Source organism: Dendropsophus ebraccatus, chromosome 1 (genome assembly GCF_027789765.1).
Source record: "Dendropsophus ebraccatus isolate aDenEbr1 chromosome 1, aDenEbr1.pat, whole genome shotgun sequence".
NCBI lineage: Eukaryota > Metazoa > Chordata > Amphibia > Anura > Hylidae > Dendropsophus > Dendropsophus ebraccatus.
Genome location: NC_091454.1, coordinates 147,290,076 through 147,309,472, shown reverse-complemented (window position 1 = coordinate 147,309,472; position 19,397 = coordinate 147,290,076). Strand labels below are relative to the sequence as shown.

Here is a 19,397-nt window from a genome sequence, read left to right as displayed (position 1 = left end):
GCGGATGAGGAAGATGAGCACACAACAGTTGTAACCACACCACCATATGGCCATAAGATGTGGCCACTTGTAGCCCCTTGCTTCACACCATCATTCATTCAGAAAAACCTGAAGCTTTGTTGCCCATGGTAACTAGTAGGAACAGTTTTGGGATTGTGCCAGGCTGCTGCCTCCATCATGTACCAGGTCACTGCACCCAGGAGACACTGGGGCCACATGCCGACCCTCCAGGCCTCCCGCTGGAGACCCCGTATAGCTGAGCCGCCAACACCGCCCTCAGCTCCGCCCACACGGCTGTCCCGCAGTCCGGCAGTGCGGGGAGCAGGTGCGGCCAATCGGGCGCAGCCGGCGGAGTATAAGAGCCACCTGCTACCGAACACCGGGCGGTGCAAAACGAATACCTTATAACCTGTGGTAGCAACCGGCGGAATTACCGGCTTATAGGAAAGCATAAAGTTTCCAGACATTTACTCCCAACCCTCGGGAGATTGTAGCTGTGCAATGGCTTTCCCACTGGTAAGAGGTTGTGTGGCCCCTGGGTGAGTGCCCCCATCTGGGCTGAGCATGGGCCCGTGCATGCACCTTCTTAGTGTAATGTTAGTGGCCTGTAACCTGTGGCTACCCGGCTGCTGTGGCGCTGGCTGAGCCGGGGCTCGCAGTTGTCTGCCTGGAGGGCCACATTTTGCAGGCCTGTAACTTATGCCTAGAGAGAACCCTGCACCCTGTATGATGTATGCAGAGTTACAGGTGACAGTGCATGTGCGTTCATTGCACGGCTGAGGGCCAGTGCATGTGTAGTCTGCGTGTTCTGTGCACCTGCTGACACCACAGGGCCGTGTAGTCGCCGCAGCTATGGTGGGTGAGGCGAGCGCTGGAGCCGCCGGGTTCTACACGCCCCGCCCACCCAGCTGGCGGGAAGACGGCTGCAGTAACGTGTTGTCGGGCTGGGTAATGCACGGCGTACATTGGTGACTGCTCACACTATAGAAGTGCTGCGGTAGTTGTGTTCCCTCACGCAGCTCAGTGGTGACGTTAGCTGTACTGTCGGGAGGGGCACATGCTGCTGGGGGACTGGCTAGTCTGTACGGCGGCTGTCCTGTAACAATGTATCATCTCTGGAGGAAAGGGGAGGCAGGCTGGGGGGATAACAGGGCAGTCCCCTACCTCCATGAATCTGGGTATGACTGGGAATAGGTAGGCTGTAGTAACTAGGACACTAACATGCTCATCCCCCAGAAATGGAGCATATTAACTTATTCCCATCCCAGCTAGCACTGTTAACCCTTTGAGGACCAGGCCCAAAATGACCCAGTGGACCGTGCAAATTTTGATCTTAGTGTTTCCGTTTTTCCCTCCTCCCCTTCTAAGAGCTCTAGCACTCTCAGTTTTCTGATCTTAGTGTTTCCGTTTTTCCCTCCTCCCCTTCTAAGAGCTCTAGCACTCTCAGTTTTCTATCTACAAGCCATGTAAGTGCTTGTTACAGGAATAGTTGTACTGTGTAATGGCGTCTTTCATTTTACCATAACGTGTATGACGGAATCCCAAATATAATTATGAAGATATAAATTGGTGAAATCATAAAAAAGAATGCAATATGGTAACGTTTGGGGGGTTCCTGTGTCTACGTAATGCTCTATATGGTAAAAGCGACATATTACTCTATAGGTCAGTCTGAACACAACCATATGCAGGTTACACAGATTCTTTAATGTTATATATATATTTCATTAAATCCTTTTTTTTTTTAAATAATAAAATGGGTCTATTGTGACACTTATAACAGTTTTATTTTTCACCTATGGGGTGTCATTTTTTTTTTCCACCATGATCTCTAGTTTTTAATACCAAAATTTGTGAAGATCAGACGTTTTGATCACTTTATTTTTATTTTTTATATATATAATGTAACATAAAATCGGTAATCCGTGCACTTTTTTCCCTTTTATTGTGTACGACCACCATTCGCAATGACGCTTGTTATAATTTAATAGATCGGACAATTACGCACTCTACGGTATATTATGTTTATGTATTTTTGTTTTATTTATATAATGGAAATGGGGGGTGATTTCAACTTTAATTGGGGGAGGGGTTTTGGGGTAGTGTTAGTGAACTTTTTTTTTTTTTTTTTTTTTTTTTTTTTTTATGCTTTAAGTCCCTTTGGTCCCATTGATTACTTTCATTGCTATGCCATAGGCATAGCATTGATCAGTGTTATCGGCGCTCTGCTCATTGAGCCTGCCTCTGCAGGCTCAGTGACCAGAGCGCTGATCGGACTGCACGGAGGCAGGTGAGAGACCTCCGACCTGTTTTAACGATTGGGACCCCCGCAGTCACACTGCGGGGGTCCCAATCGGTAAGTTACAGGGGACACTGCAGCGTATCATTAACAGTGAGGTGCCGGGCCCCACCTGCTGGAACCGGTACGTCCTAGGTCGTCTAGGGGGTTAAAGGGGAACTCTGGTGAAAGTGTCCTTTAAATCAACAGGTGTCTGTTATACAGACTTGTCATTTACTTACAGCAGCTAAGTTCTTGAATATGTCCTGTGGAAGTGGCTGTATTCTTTCCAGTCTTGGTGCTCTCTGCTGCCACCTCTGTCTGTGACAGGAACTGCCTGAAGCAGTTGATTTCTCTCTCATACAGCAGCAGGTAAGTACTGGGAGACTTGCTGCTTAAACAAATTGACTTGAAAGAAAAATATTTTCTGGAGTACACCTTTAATCTTGTTGGATTCTCCAAGTAAAATGTGTTTTACAAACTTGTCTCCTTCTGCTATGCTGCCTTTTTCCTTCCATTGTTGACAGCTTGTCTAGATTAGACCACCACTCTGCTCTAAAAGCAGTAGTATGGCTGGTATGTGTGTAATCGCACACCAGCCAGAATGGTGGCCGATAACCTGGACAATGAACTGTCAACAATGGGAGGGAAAGAGCAGCGTATTAGAGGCAAGTATAAGGGTCCTAAAACACCAACAGATTATCTGACTTTTTTTGAGCCAAAATCAGGAACAGACTATAAACAAAGAACAGGTAACAAAGGAAAGACTGAGATTTCTCCTTTTCAAATCCATTCCTGACTTTGGCTTAAAAAAAAATCTTGTCAGATAATCAGTTGGTGTAACAAGGTCCTAAGGCTGGGTTCACACTACGTTTTTACAATTTTTTTTTTTTTTTTTTTTTTTAAACGGAAGAAAAAAGGATGCATTTGTGTGCATGCATTTTGGTTTTTTCCATTCTAGAAAAAAAAATTGTTAAGCAAACGTAGTCTACCTCATTTTTGTGTCCATTAATAAAAAAAAATTCCACTTTGATCCATTCTTTACAGTGGAAGTTTAAGGAAAAATTTTGGTGCAAAAACGTAGTAGGAACCCAGCCTAACTTAGTTTACGTGGCAATACCCCTTTAAGCTGAGATGTTTCACAAAAGGGGAAACAAGTAACAGGGATCTTAAATGAATTGCTATGAAAACCTGGGCATGGTTTGATGGACTGTGCCAACCTCTGTATAATAAGCTATGACAAGTGCTGTTATACAGTGTTCTGACAACATCGCATGACACTTCCTTCTGCTGCATTGTCTTTGGTTTTTTTTGTTTGTAAACCCAATGGAAAGTAAAATGTTTACAATTACCCTGGCTGTGCATGTTGTGTTCTGCAGTATGTGCTGAGCTCATTGTCTTGATATCTGTCCAAATCAACTGGTGTCAAAGTGCCAGAGATTTATTTACTTCTGTTAAGTCTCAAGTCTTCCTGTGTTGATCAGCTGGTGTTTTCTCTCCAGTGCTCTCTGCTGCCACCTTTGTCTGTGACAGGAACGGTTTAGAGCAGTAGCAAATCCCCATAGAAAACCTCTCCGGACTGGAAAGAAACACCACTTTATGCAGGGGATATAGCAGCGAAGTACTGGAAGAGATTTAAAGGGAACCTGTCACACCCCCACCCCCGTACCGGGGTGAAGGCCGCCCGGATACTTAACCCATCTCGCCAAGTCCCGCTCCTGGTGCTGGTCTGGGGACGGAGATATCCTTGTCGGAAGCCTGGCACGCGCTGCAGGGATGAGTCCAATGCCCATAGAGAATGAATGGAGCAGTCATTCTCTATGGGCGTCGGACTCATCCCTGCAGCGCGCACGCCAGGCTTCCGACAAGGATATCTCCGTCCCGGGACTTGGCGAGATGGGGTAAGTATACGAGGCTCTAGCAGGGGGTTGTGCGGCCTTCATACCCGCCTGGGGAACTTCTAATACAACTACACTGATCTCTCATAAAGATCAGTTTAGCTGTATAACACAGCACCGATCCATTAGATTGGTGCTCTATTGCTGTGGTCTGCTGCAGACCATTGTAATAGAATACAGAGCCGGAATTGTTGTCATTCCAACACTGAGGCCCGGTAAGACCAAGGGATTCCCTCTCCGCAATTGCATTGCAAGGGGGGATCCCGCCACTAGACACCAGGGATGGGCTGCAAATAACACTGTTAGATGCAGCTGCATCTAACAGTGTTAATAGCCATGGTCCCGTGCTTCAGAGAGCAGTCGGGATCGCGGCGCTCCTCTTGCAGACATATGCCGTACGGGTACGGCATATGTCTTTAAGAAGTTAAAGCTACTCTGTACCCACAATCGAACCCCACCCCCACCAAACAGCTTGTACCTTCAGATAGCTGCTTTTAATCCAAGATCTCTCCTGGGGTCCGTTTGGCAGGTGATGCAGTTATTGTCCTATAAACCAACTTTTAAACTTGCAGCCCCGTGACAAACGGCAGTGGCCTAGATTGTGTATGCATTAGATTGGCACAACCTGTCCCTCCTGCCCACCCTCTTCATCATTAGGAATGCTCCAAGCAGATTGTCTCCTATTCCCCACCTGTGGCAGCCCGGCACATAGGCTGGATTGTTAAGGCACCTGTGCAATGTTCAGACAGGAGAAAATGTGTCCGTGTCCGTTGCATTCCTTATGATGAAGAAGGTAGGGAGGAGGAACTGAGGGGTGCAGCAAAGTTGGGGCACATATATTCTTAGCCACGCATGTCGGGCACGGGGCTGTAAGTTTAAAAGTTTTTTAGGACAATAACTGCATCACCTGCCAAACGGACCCAGGACAGATCTTGTATTAAAAGCAGCTATCTGAAGATACAAGTGGTTTGGGGGGGTCAGACTGTGGGTACAGTCGCTTTAACTAAGGTGCCATGACATACCAGTATGCCAATAGGGTCCGGAGGCTCTGAAGTGAGCTCGCTTCAGAGTGTGAGGACTGGCTGCTATCGGCAGCAGGGTCCTCGCTGTTAATGATGGGCCGCAGCAACTTCCTGCCGTTAACCCCTTCAGTGCCGCAAACTCTACATTTAAGACAGTGACAGGAGCTGCATTCCTGTCACTGTCCAGTCAGGACCCTCAGTGTGACTGCTGAGTTATGTAATGACAGAACACTGATTAATGCTATTCTATGATGTACTGTATTATCAGTGTTTGAAATGTGTAAATGTAATAGTCCCCTTGGGGAACTTAAAGTGTAAAATAAGTTTTAAACATGAGAGCCCCTCCCCAATAAAACTTTACATCACCCCTCTTATAAATAACACAAAAATAATATATTATCAGTGTGTAATTGTCAGATCTAATAAATTATTCCTGTGCGGTGAACGTAAACAAAATGGTTAATGCTAGGTAATAGCTCTTAGAAAGCGAGGAGGAAAAAACAAATGCAAAACTGCAAATTGTTGTGGTTCTAGTCTCTTTTTAAGGGGTTAAATGCTTTGCTTCAGCTACTAACTGTTGTATGAACATATGCTTCATGTGAGGGACACAAGCTCTTGACCTTGGTCTCTAAAATTTTGTAACTGCTAGAATCCCAGAGGTTGACTGGATCAACAATTGCATATGTCAGTGATGAGGTAGTACTGGTTTTGCTTAAAGGGGTATTTCATCTTAACATAGTTAGTCTTGACTTGAATGTTAAAGGAGAAGTCCGGCCAAAATTTATTTTTTATTACTTATGGAAAGTTATACAATTTTCTAATGTACATTAATTATGGGAAATGCTCATATACTGCTATTTTCCTTAATTTAGTATATAAGGAAGTGTTAGAATTCTCTCAGAACCAGTGATGTCACGACAAATGGTGTAATTGCTATGGAGTGTCCAGCAGGGGGCGCTCCATATATATATGAGTCAATGAGTACCATTGACTTCTATATATAGTGTGCCCCTGCTGGACACTCCATTGGCATTACAATGGATGTGTGAATGTAATGTTATGCACTGTACTTTGCGATTGAATACATTTATGGAATACTTTGGGGAGCAAGTGTCCTTGCTCCCCAAAGTATCCCATAAATGTATTCAATAAATACATTTGCAGGGCACCGAGCAGGGAGGAAGAGAAGTGCCATCTACCTCCCTCCTCCCTGCTCGGTGCTGGGAACATATACAAAGTACTACTCCCCCATTATCTGCAGATAATGGGGGAGTAGTACCTGTGCTATCTTGCTGCCGCTCATAGAAGTGCCGCCCGCTCCGCCGCCGCTCATAGAAGTGCCCCCTCCTACGCTCCCCCTCCTCCCGGCTTGAAACACTAGCCAGGAGCACGGCGCTCCTGGTGCTTCCTGGTGTCCCAGGCCGGGGTGGGTGAGGGCTGACGCGGCTGGCCTGCAGGAGCAGAGCGGCGGCCGGCCGGATAGTGTGAGTGGTGGTGGGGAGTCAGTGGGGCCATAGTGTTCAAGCCGGGAGGGGGAGCGGAGGAGAAGGGGGCACTTCTATGAGCGGCGGCGGTGGTGTGGGCGGCACTTCTATGACCAGCGGCGATAAGATAGTAGAGGTACGACTCCCCCATTATCTGCAGATAATGGGGGGAGTAGTTCTGTGTATATGTTCCCAGCACCGAGCAGGGAGGGGGGAGGTAGATGGCACTTCTCTCCCTCCCTGCTCGGTGCCCTGTAAATGTATTTGTTGAATAAATTTATGGGATACTTTGGGGAGCAAGGACATTTGCTCTCCAAGTATTCCATAAATGTATTGAATCGCAAAGTACAGTGCATAACATTACATTACATACACACATCCATTGTAATTCCAATGGAGTGTCCAGCAGGGGCGCACTATATATATATATATAGAAGTCAATGGTACTCATTGACTTCTATATATAGAGCGCCCCCTGCTGGACACTCAATAGCAATTACACCAATCGTCGTGACATCACTGTTTCTGAGAGAATTCTAACACTTCCTGATACACTAAATTAAGGGAAATAGCAGTTTAGTTCATTAGAAAATTGTATAACTTTCCATAAGTAACATATAAAAAAATAAACTTTGGCTGGACTTTAAATTAAACCACCAGAATCCTTTTTTTTTTATATTGCTTACAGGGAGCTTTATAACACTGTCAATGAAATGTTCATCAGGTTGGAGCTGGCATAGACTTTACCCCAGAATAAACTCTCTACCTCCTGGATTGAACAGCAGAGATGGCAAAAATAAAAAATGTGCAAATTCTTGCTGCCTATGCCACTTGATAAATCCCTTCCACATATATTGGGTACCTATTAAACAGGGCGATGTAAACAAGCACTGTCAGCGCTCGTTTGCTCTGCCTTCCCTACTCGCACTATTACACGCATTGGCAGCGAGCAGGTTATCGCTAGATCGTCCGGGCAGCAGTCTGCTGCTCTTATTACAGAGCGACAGCTGCAGATCGTTGCTATCTTATGGTGCGTTTACACACAGATTTATCTGACAAATCTTTGAAGCCAAGGCCAGGAACAGACTATAAACAGAAAAGGTCATAAAGGAAAGACTGAGATTTCTAATTTTCAAATCCATTTCTGGCTTTGGCTTAAAAAATCGCAGATAAATCTGTCTGTATAAACGCACCATTAGTTTGTCTTTCAACATGTTGAAAGACAACTACCTGTCTTTTTATTACAGATATTGGTCAAATACGGCCGACAATCATTTAGTGTAATAGGGCCTTTGGTACTTCTACATTATAGCTATGTGTGCCAGGCCAACCACTGCTGTTAGAGCAGAGTGGTTGTTGGTAACCTTAACAAGTTAATGGAAGGCAAAGTTGCCGTATAAGGAGGCAAATTTGCCAAATGATTGTATTTGCTAAAATATTTAACTTTGTAATCCTACCAGTTTAACTAATCGTATAAAAATATACCTTTAGGGTGCCTTCACACATACCGTCAGTGGATTTCACGCTGCTCTCAGCAGGATGTCCCGCTGTGGCAGGGCAGCGCACTGATTGGCTGAGCGGGACCAGCAGGTAATGTATGCTCCGGCCGCCAGGGGACTTTGCTGGGGTTCTGGTATGTGTGAAGGCGCCCTTTAAAAAATAAAAAAATAATGGCTTTACATGTCCATTAATGCATGTCTGCTTCAAGGTAGTAATTTTGTGAGGCTTGTGGTTATTTGCCAGTCTGTCAACACAATTCAGTAACAATTGAATACCACAACTGTATGAAGTGACATAGGGTGAATTGGTTAGTCTGTTTACTTTCTAGTTACATTTTGGCACATCTACTATGGGATGTGCATTGCCCCACTCTAAATAACTACCCACTGACCTAGTTAAATATCCTAATGACTATAGTCTGTCCACATACCTAGGAGAACTTGTATTGGAGCTAGAAGTGCATGCAGACCCTGCCCAGTCATGGAGATGAAGCATGAGGTTTCTCACTGAGGGAGGTGCTTTGTGCAGGCATTGATGCCACTAGTTGCTCCTCGTGCTGGCATTAGATTCATCTGCAGCAGCGATAGTGACTCAGTAAGACAAGAGGTAGGTCTGATTTATAATGTACATGATTGCAGCAGTATGTCTGACAATACCTAAAGGATTTTATCACTAGCACAATGACATGTCTGTTGTGAACACTATCTGAAATAAAGTGTGATGCTTGTTTGTGATGGCTTTCAGTAAGGTGTTGTAATCTGCAGTGAAGCTTCTATTGTACGTGTACTGTCTGCATATTTGCAGGGTGTGCTGTATCATGGCTTTGTTAGCTGTTTTGTCACAGAAGGAGACGTCGTCTAATTAGATTTCTTTTAATCGTGTTATAACATTTGAAGCAATGACTTGATGGTTTTTATTTTTTGGAGACTGTAGGCTATCAAACACCCATCTTAAATATTTCTATACATTGTGCTGTACTGTGTATTACAGCAACGACTCCTGATAGCCATAGCCAGGCTGCTAATCTGCTGCTGATTAACTTCTGAATTGCCTTCTACTGATATCTATGGAAGTCTTCTACCTGGCTACTGAGATGTCTGTAGTTACTAGCCAACCCATGTGAATACTTATTGTAATCAAATTCAGACTTGAGTTTTTGTGCTATTTGAAATCCAGTGGTCTGGCTTTTGTCAAGGTGTTAAAATCACAGCTTACTTCTCAATCTACCATGACAAGCTTTCCTACTGCAGAAGCTGGGCTTTCAGTCTTTAGCTTTGGCTGTCCAGGCATGATGGAAACTGAGTTCTGTAACAATTGGAGGGCCTGAGTTTGACACCTGTGCTCTAGAATAGCTTCTTTATAGGGATAGGCCTTCACATGTTCAGCAGTCTTCTGACCTAACAGCCACTGATTTTGGCAATAAAGGTGACTATAGTTCAGGGCTGCAGTTTTTGTGTACAGCAGTCCTCCCAGCCACTGAACTGTGCACAAAACAGTGGCTGTCTTGTGTGCATAGTGCTATAGTTATACAGTGCAGCCCCAACCACTGTGTGGTGGAAGAGTGAAGGCCACTGTACTGAATTGGTACTGTGGTTTAATGAGGATCTGACCTCCTTGGACCCAGACTGATCATTGATAGCATATTAATGTGGATAGGCTATTGCTTTAAGAGATTGTGGTAGGAAACAACTTTTAGAAAGTAGGTGGTGTCCCAAGTAATTGCCTTTTGTGGCTTAACCCACAGTGCATTAGGTAGAGCTGTAAAGCTATGGGGGACATAACACTGACAGCCCACTGACTTATGTGCAAAGGGAAAGACCATAAAGGGACTTCCCAGATTTGCTTAGAGATGTACAGTCATGGCCAAAAGTTTCGAGCGACACAAATATTATTTTTCACATGATCTGCTGCCCTCTGCTTTTTATGTGTTAGATGTTTTTATCACACAGAAATATAATTGCAATCATATGAGTAAGGGCTCGGCCACACTAGGTTTTCTTTTTTTCTAACGGATCCGTCTATTTTAACGGATGAGCATAAACTGATGAGCAGACGGATGCAAACTGATTGCAAAATGTTCATCTTTTTTTAATGGTGCGGTTGTATTTTGGCTTAAAAAAACTGACTTTTGTACATCAGTTTGCATCAGTCAGCATCCGTTTTTCTATCCATTTATTTTTCTTTGGTTTCTTGCTGCTTCTGCGCATGCTCAGTGCAAAAACAGATGAAAAAAACGGATGTGAACGGAAATACCTTCCGTTTTAGATCCGTCCTCATTGACTACAATGTTAAATTAACGGAAGTTCTTTCCGTTCGTGATCCGTTTAAGCGGAAAGAAAAATACTGCAAACACTATTTTTTTTTTCTTCCGTTCAAAAAAACGGATCTTGAACGGATTGCATGCAAACTGAGCACAATTAGGGCAAACGGAGCACACTAAAATAGCATGGGTATCTATGGGGATTTTAACGGATCCAACAGTTTCCGTTTTGCTTACTCTTAAAATGGAAAAGGTAGACGGAATGGTGCCGGATGGTCAAACGCTGATGTGAACGTAGCCTAACAAAAGCTTATATTGACAAAATGAGTTATTGCAGCAAGTCAATATTTGCAGTGTTGACCCTTCAGGACCTCTGCAATTCTCCCTGGCATGCTCTCAATCAACTTCTGGACCAAATCCTGACTGATAGCAGTCCATTCTTGCACAATCAATGCTTGCATTTTGTCAGAATTTGTTGGCTTTTGTTTGTCCAACCGTCTCTTGACCACAAGTTCTCAATGGGATTAAGATCTGGGGAGTTTCCAGGCCATGGACCCCAAATCTCCATTTTGTTCCCTGAGCCATTTAGTTATCATCCTTGCTTTATGGCAAGGTGCTCAATCATGCTGGAAAAGGCATTGTTGATCGCCAAACTGCTCTTGGACTGTTGGGAGAAGTTGCTCTTGGAGGACATTCTGGTACCGTTCTTTATTCATGGCTGTGTTTTTAGGCAAGACTGTGAGCCGATTCCCTTGGCTGAGAAGCAACCCCACACATGAATGGTTTCAGGATGCTTTACAGTTGGCATGAGACAAGACTGGTGGTAGCGCTCACCTAGTCTTCTCCGAATAAGCTGTTTTCCAGATGTCCCAAACAATCAAAACAAAGGGGATTCATCAGAGAAAACTACTTTACCCCAGTCCTCAGCAGTCCACTCCTGTACCTTTTGCAGAATCAGTCTGTCCCTGATGTTTTTTCTGGAGAGAAGTGGCTTCTTTGCTGCCCTCCTTGAGACCAGGCCTTGCTCCAAGATTCTCCGCCTCACAGTGCGTGCAGATGCACTCACACCTGCCTGCTGCCATTCCTGAGCAAGCTCTGCACTGCTGATAGCCTGATCCCGCAGCTGAAACACTTTTAAGAGACGGTCCTGGCGCTTGCTGGTCTTGGGCACCTGGAGCCTTTTTGGCAACAATGGAACCTCTCTCCTTGAAGTTCTTGATGCGATAGATTGTTGACTGAGGTGCAATCTTTCTAGCTGCGATACTCTTCCCTGTTAGGCCATTTTTGTGCAGTACAATGATGACTGCACGTGTTTCTTTAGAGATAACCATGGTTAACTGAAGAGAAACAATGATGCCAAGCAGCAGCCTCCTTTAAAGTGTCCCGTGGTGGTGGTCTTACTTAAAGGGGTAGTGCGGCGGTAAAGAATTATTCACAGAATAACATAATTACAAAGTTGTATAACTTTGTAATGTGTGTTATGTCTGTGAATGGCCCCCTTCCCAGTGTCCCACCACCCCCACCCGTGTACCCGGAAGTGTGGTGCGCTATACATTACCTGTCACGTGCCGACCCCCGTCTCCGATTTTCAGTCAGTGACATCTTCTTCGGCCAGCGAACAGCTCCGACTGTTCCGAATGCCGGCCGCCCTCTGCAGCGTCATCCGATGCTCAGCCGCAATTGGCTGAGCATAACTGTGATCTATGCAGTTGTAGTCTTGGACGCTGGATGATTGTATATGAGAAGCAGTGTAATATGAAGATATCCTGTGTAATAGAGGAAAAGCCATAAACAGTGCAGCAGTAAACTACTGCGTCAGTATTTCTCTAGGAGAAATTATTATTATTTTTTTTTTTTTAACTTTAGTGTGCTATGACTTCAGCAGGCTGTGTGTTTGAAAGGTAGAAATTAAAGGAGTATTGTGGACAATATAGAAAAATCTAGGGGGGGATAGGGGGTGGTGGGATTATAATGTCCTGTTTACCTGCCCCTGTAGTGCTGAATCATGGCTCATGCTCCCCCTCTATCACTATGGCTGACCCCTCTATCCCTGGTATCTGGCATTGTTAGCAATGTGCCGTTGTGTATGGTGAATATTAGAAACAGAAGATTATCAGCAGGAAAAAGCACCTTCGTCTAGTTCTAAGTTGTTCAGGACATGGTGGCTGGGGACTTGCTGCATCTGCTGCACACAGGAAAATCTGCTTTGTATCATTGCCTTTTTTACTCTGGTTGCTATTTACTCAGAAGTTGCCCCAGGGTCATGTAGGGCTTTAGGAAGAAGCTGCTGAGCCAGATCTAGTTCCCTGGTGTCTGGCCATGTATGAAAGAGCTGGAGTCGGTCCCTGATAAAATCCGGCGTCAGAGCTGCAGCTAAGGGTCCTATTCCACGGGCCGAGGAGGGCCCGGTCAACGATGTAAACGAGCGCCGATCTGCTAGATCAGTGCTAGTTTACTGGGCCTATTCCACGGCCTGACAATAGTTAGCGAGGGCTGCAGGGACATAGTTACCGTTGTCCTTGCTGCCCTTGTTTCATAAATTACCTGTCCAGGCACAGGTCTTCTCCCAGTCCCGCGTGGCAGTATCAGCTTTGGAGCGGCCTGACTGAACTGACATCCATCGGCTGATTGTTCTCTCTATTCCACGGAGTAATCGGCCGATTATCGCTCCGTGGAATAGGCCCCTTAGACTCCACAGCCCTGGTTTTAAGGCCCTTTGTACAAGCACCAATTAAACCACACAACAAAGCTGTCTGCTACTGATCAAAAACTTTGTTCTATACTAAACAGTGCATGAATTCCAAATCTGAAGTCAGAATTTGTTTAACTTTGCTATGCATAAGTATGCTTAAAGGGGTATTCACCTCAACTTTTATTAAAATGTAGAAGCATACTTACATGCAGTTTGTAAAATGCTTCTATTTTCTTTTACGGTTCCTGAGTTTGCCACGTTGATTCCTCTCTATTGAAGAAATCCTCTCGTATCCTGGTCCTCTGACACCCTTTTCTTCTCCCCCATCCTTCGGAGACGTGGTCACGTGCTCTATGCCCTTGGTTAGCTAGCTAATGAAGCTAACACAGCCCACAAAGACGTCAGTGACCACGTGGGCGGGTGACAATGTCATGCTGCACATAGAAGCGGCGCAGCTTTCAGCAGTGACCCCGCAAGCTCCTTTTCCCGCCGGTACTCTGGTCTTACATGGGGACAAAATTCATTATCTCCCCTGCAGCCGGTCGTGGAGGCTGTGAGTGATGGCACCCGCTACTCCTGCTCCAGCCCGGGGGGGTGGGGTGGCGGATTCGAGCAGCCGTGGGTGACATACAGAATGTTCTGCTGGCTGTGGAGTATCACTTCTCTGTGGAGGCTGCTGCTCCTGCTCCGGGGGGGATTCAGGCAGCTGTGGGTTACATATAGAATGCTCTGCTGGCTTTGGAATATGACTGCTCTGTGGAGGCCGAGTGACTGGGCCGGATCCCTGGGCGCCGTCACTCACAACCTCCACAGTCTGCTGCAGTAGAGATGAATGATTAACTTTGCCCCCATGTAAGACTGGCAGGAGAAGGAGCTTGCCGGGTCACCGCACATAGAAGTGGCTTTCACTAGTGACCGAGCAAACTCCTTCTCCTGCCGGTACAGCCAGCAGAGCATTTATGTCGCCCACGGCTGCCCAAATCTCTCCTTCCCCGGAGCAGGGCTGGAGCAGGAGTAGCGGGTGCCGTCACTCACAGCATTGACTATCTGCTGCAGGGGAGATAGAGAACTGTGTGTGGTCACCCCTATAATCACTGTGTGCCATCCTAGCCCCCCATGATAACAGTGTATTTTCTGTTGCACAGTAAACACCAGGTAATGGGCAGAAAGAAAGCAAAGGGGTGTGGGTACAAAATCGGGGAGAAGCAATGCATGATGGGAAATGTAGTGTCCTATCTTGGTTAAAGATCTGCTTTCAGAAAAACTTTTAACCCAGGAATGGCAGCAGCTAGAAAATCAGGAGATGGCTCAAAATACTCAGTTGGCATTGGTAAGTAAGACAAGCTAGGTTTGGGAGCATTAATTTTTTGAATGATTTAAGCACTTGGAAAGCATTGAATGTTGAACAAAAGGAGTTTTACTCAAATTACCTGATCAACCTCAGGTTTCCTAGTAAATGTAATGGAACAGCATCTTGGCTGTATTTTTAGTTTAAAAATCTTAAGCCAGGCCCAGATCTGTTAAAAGTGCTTCAGGTATCTGCTCTTGCATTTGTGAATGGTCATAATTTCCTGTTGCAAAAACCAGCAGTAGCCCCCCATAATGTTGGGATTCCAGTGGCATATTGAAGAAATAGATTAATGGAACCGGTCCATGTTTGTCACTTGCGTGTAAATTCATACGCTGAACACAGTGCTGAAAGCTTATAGAGCTAACCACTGAGCCACCACGCTGCTGATAGTAGCACACCTGCCACACACTAATCCTATTTCTGTGCACAGGACTGGGACTGCATTTGTCACTTTCTGTGTTGTCTCCTTTAAATATATTCAACATATAATGCATTAATAGTAAAACTGTATAAGCTTTGCATGTATTACTTTACCCTTACGTCATGGGTTGAAAAGGTTGTCATAATGCTGCTAGGGAGGTATAGAGGTTATGCCGTGATCTGCTCTGAACAACACTGCTCCTGTATTAGCCAGTGTGGCCGATTGATGCATCTGGCTAGTTTAAGTGCCACTGTCAAAACTGACAGTGCCATTTAAATGGCTTTAAAAATTTATCCATGGTGGGATTGCACCCCCCCCCCCCAAACAATGCAATCCCATGGGGGGAATCCTTCCTACTTGCTGGCCCTGGGGCTCAATGAGGTAATGTCGCTGATACCAGCTCAGAACTTCTTTACTATGGGCTCCAACAGCCCATAGTAGTCGAGCACCAATTTCAGAGATCAATGCTGTAAATGTACTCTCTATTACTACATATCTCAGAGATCAGTGCAGTTATCATAGAAGTCCCCCAGGGGGACTACAAGGTACTGTAGTGGTGTTATTTTTAAAGTGCCCTTAACCTCTTAAGGACACATGCGTCTGCAAGAGGTGTTCAGAGCGGGGCCGCGCGGCGACCCCCGCTCTGAACCGCTGCAATACCGGGTGCTGCGTGTATCCCGGGACCGTGGCTATTAGCAGGCACGGTCCGATCGCTGTGCCCACTAAGTGATCGGAGGCAGCTGTCAAAGTTGACAGCTGTGTCGATCACTTGTATGCAGCCGTCCCTGGTGTCTAGTGGTGTAGCTATATACAGCATAGATCAATAAGAGATCAGAGTGCATATACTAGAAGCTCTCTCCCCTCATAAAAGTTTGAATTCCCCCCCCCCCCTTCCCCATGTTATAAATAAAAAATAAACATGTTTGGTATCACCGCGTGCGTAATCGCCCGAACTATCTTATCACATTACTGATCTTGCATGGTAAACGGCGTAAGCGCAAAAAAAAAAATCCTAAAGTGCAAAATTGCGTATTTTTGGTTTCATCAAATCCAGAAAAAATGTAATAAGTGATCAAAAAGTTGTATATGCGCAATCAAGGTACCGATAGAAAGTAACATCATGGTGCAAAAAAATGACCTCACAGCCCCATAGACCAAAGGATAATGAGCCTTTATAAGCCTGGGAATGGAGCGATTTTAAGGAACATATATTAACAATGGTTTGAATTTTTTTACAGGCAATCAGATAAGTTATACATGTTACATATCGTTGTAATTGTAACGACTTTAGGAACATTCATAACAAGTCAGTTTTACCCCAGGGAGAATGGTGTAAAAACAAATAACCCCCAAATAAACAAAATGCATGGTTTTTTGTTCAATTTCACCACACATTGAATTTTTTTCCTGGTTTTGCAGTGTACTTTATGCAAAAATTCAACCTGTCATTGCAAAGTACAATTAGTGACACAAAAAATAAGGGCTCATGTGGGTTTCTAGGTGGAAAAATACAAGTGCTATGGCCTTTTAAAACACAGAAGGGAAAAAAAGAACGAAAATTGGCTCCGTCCTTAGAGGTTAAAGGGGTTATCCAGCGCTACAAAAACATGGATACTTTCTTCCAGAGACAGCCCCACTCTTGTCTTGCTGCTCACGTCCATTGAAGTGAATGGAGCTTAATTGCAAATCACACCTGAACTGGAGACAGTCATGTTGTCTCTGAAAGAAAGTGGCCATGGTTTGTCGCACTGGATAACCCCTTTAATTCCATAGCAATAGGAAAAAATCACATACAAGTGTAAATTGCACCCGTTCCAATTTTATAAATCAATGTGTGAAATTGCCCAAACTTTTAAATTATTGCATTTATTTTTGCACTGTAAATGGCGTAAGTGCCAAAGTGCAACATTGCTGATTTTTATTTATTGGTCACATCAAATCTGGAAGAATTGTGATAAAGTGATTAAAAAGTTATCAAAAAGTTACATACACAAGCAAGCTACCTAAAAGTAACAGATCATGGTGCAAAAAATGACACCTACAAAGCCCCATAAACCAAAAATAGTGTTAAGATGGCTGTTTTAACACTTTTAGTTTTGACTGTACTGACTTCAGGAGCATAGATACAATGCCAGTTTTGCCATAGGGTGTATGCAGCATAAACTCGGCCACATGGGGCTGTGTAAAAGGGCCTTTACAGCAAACCTCATGGACATAGATGGGCCTGTCCCCTTGAGATGAATGAAACATTACTGAGCAAACTTTGTGACCTTTTTGAAGGTGTCATTCCAAAGGGAGCTGTTGTCTGTCTTTGTAGTGCTGTACAGATCATTTGACAGCAGCCTCCTAGTCATTAATTGTAATTCCGATCGTTCCTATAGTATATGAAAAATATTAAAGGATTGGTTGAACTTGATGGACATGTGTCTTTTTTCAACTGTATTAACTATGTAAGTCCGGCTAAATTTGAGTATTTTATTGCCCCTCAAAAGTTAAACAAATCCCCAATATACACTTATTACGGGAAATGCTTAGTGCTTTTTTTTTTTCCCCTGCTCTTACTACTGCATCAAGGCTTCACTTCCTGGATAACATGGTGATGTCACGACCAGACTCCCAGAGCTGTGTGGGCTGTGACTGCTGGAGAGGATGATGGCCAGCAGAGGGACACGAGGCACTGGAGGGACACTGAGCATCCCTTTGCCATCATCCTCGCCACAGCCACAAAGCTCTGGGAGTCTGGTCCTAAAATAACCATTTTATACAGGAAGAGAAGCCTTGCTGCAGTAGTAAGTGTAGGGAAAACTCGTGGGGCAATACAATATATAATAAAAATGTTCACTGGACTTCTCCTTTTAATAGTTTGAGCAATTCCACATGAGGCATGAGGCAATGTCAAATGTTTTTATTTTCACTTCTAAAATGGCAGGTGATTTAGACTTTTTATATGATAGTGTGTTTTCATGAATAAAAAAAGTCCCAACGATAATTCCCCTGGGGACTTCTCTTATAGCTAAATTGATCTCTATGTACTGCATAGATCGATTAGATCAGTGCTCCATTGCTTTGGGCTACTACAGCCAAGAGCAATAGAGTACCTAGCTGAGATCAGTGTCAATGCAATGCTGAGGCCCGACCCAGGTAAAAACGGATCGACACTCCCCGATTGAGGGTGGGCGATCCGTCCACTATAACCCCACCAATGGGCTTAACATAGCATTTAAATGCAGATCTTTTGACAGCTGCATTTAAATTGCTTATTAGCCAGGCGCTGCAATCGGCCCGCACCAGTTATCAGCTGCCATTAACAGGTGGGAGCGCAGCAGTTCAGAGCGAGGTCACAGCATAACCCTTCTCTAAACCCCACCACATCCTTATGTGGTAAGGGGTTAAATTCAGTTGTAGATTTACCTACATCTGCTGGAAGTTTGTTCCAAGCATTTACTACTTTTAGTAAAGTAGTATTTTCTCATGTTGCTTCTGATCTTTCCATAATTAAAGCGGCACCATCAGCAGGTTCAGGCCACTGAAACTGCTGATATGCACCAGCTGCTATTTACCTTAGGACGGCAGTGCCGCTGTTTATACTCCAGTGGGGTCCGGTACCGTGCCGATACTGGCTAATAACTGATATGCTAACAAGTGGCTTCCGAGCATTTGGGGCGCTCCCAGTCAGCCTGGAGTACCCACTCAGCCCACCTAGCCTACCCTCCCACTATGCATAGTTAGGCCGCTTGTTACAGGCTGCTCCCTGCACATGCGCAGTAACATGCAGCCTAACTATGCATATGTGAATATGCATAGTGGAATGGCAGGCTAGGCGGGCCGAGTGGGTGCTCTGGACTGACGGGGAGCGCCCCAAATGCTCGAAAGCCCCTTAGTAGCATATCAGTGATTAGCTAATATCTGCACAGTACTGTACCCCAAAGGAGTATAAACAGCAGCACTGCAGTCCTAAGGTAAACAGCGGCTGGCGCATATCAGCAGGTTCACAGACTTTAACCAGTGTCCCCTTAAGTTTTATAAGCACTTCTCTCCTGAACCTTAGTGTGTATGTATGTATGTGTATTGGGTTTATTAGGCAAATATGCCATTAGCTGTATTAAAAAATCCTTTTCCTAGGTCCTCCTCTCCTTTCTGTCATCCACTGCTCAGAATCAGGAAATCTCAGACATGTCCTGTCTGTGCTATGGAGGGGGGAGGAGAGACTGAGGAGAAATGTGGCAGCAGAGAACAAAGGATTACACAACTGGGAGCTACTCAGAGTGCTATTCAGAGGTCAGTGGTGACATCAGAGGAGATAGCCCAGTGATGTAGCTTTAAATTAACCTTGTTGTACTGTTTTGGTGTCATCTCCCTCCACCCCTTCCCTCTCCAAATGAGAACAATGAAGACTGGGAGAGCTTCAAACTGCTTTTTCATGATAAAAATTTTCACCTAATAAACCCAATTACAAATTTTCTTAAACACCTGTACTATTGATTTCTGCAA

General features: G+C 44.8%; 1 protein-coding gene across 3 annotated transcripts in view; it reads left to right on the top strand.

The window, feature by feature from the left end:
- Nucleotides 1-211: 211 nt before the first annotated feature.
- Nucleotides 212-19,397, top strand: part of CPEB1 (cytoplasmic polyadenylation element binding protein 1) — a 46,258-nt gene continuing 27,072 nt past the window's right edge. Inside the window, exon 1 of one of the 3 annotated variants that reach the window (XM_069956455.1) lies at nucleotides 212-516. In XM_069956455.1, the coding sequence (XP_069812556.1) occupies nucleotides 502-516 (15 nt within the window). In that variant the 5' untranslated portion in view covers nucleotides 212-501. Of the gene's footprint in view, nucleotides 517-8,718; nucleotides 8,789-14,222; nucleotides 14,465-19,397 lie in introns of those variants that run through there. The other 2 variants (XM_069956453.1, XM_069956454.1) reach the window with 2 other exon arrangements.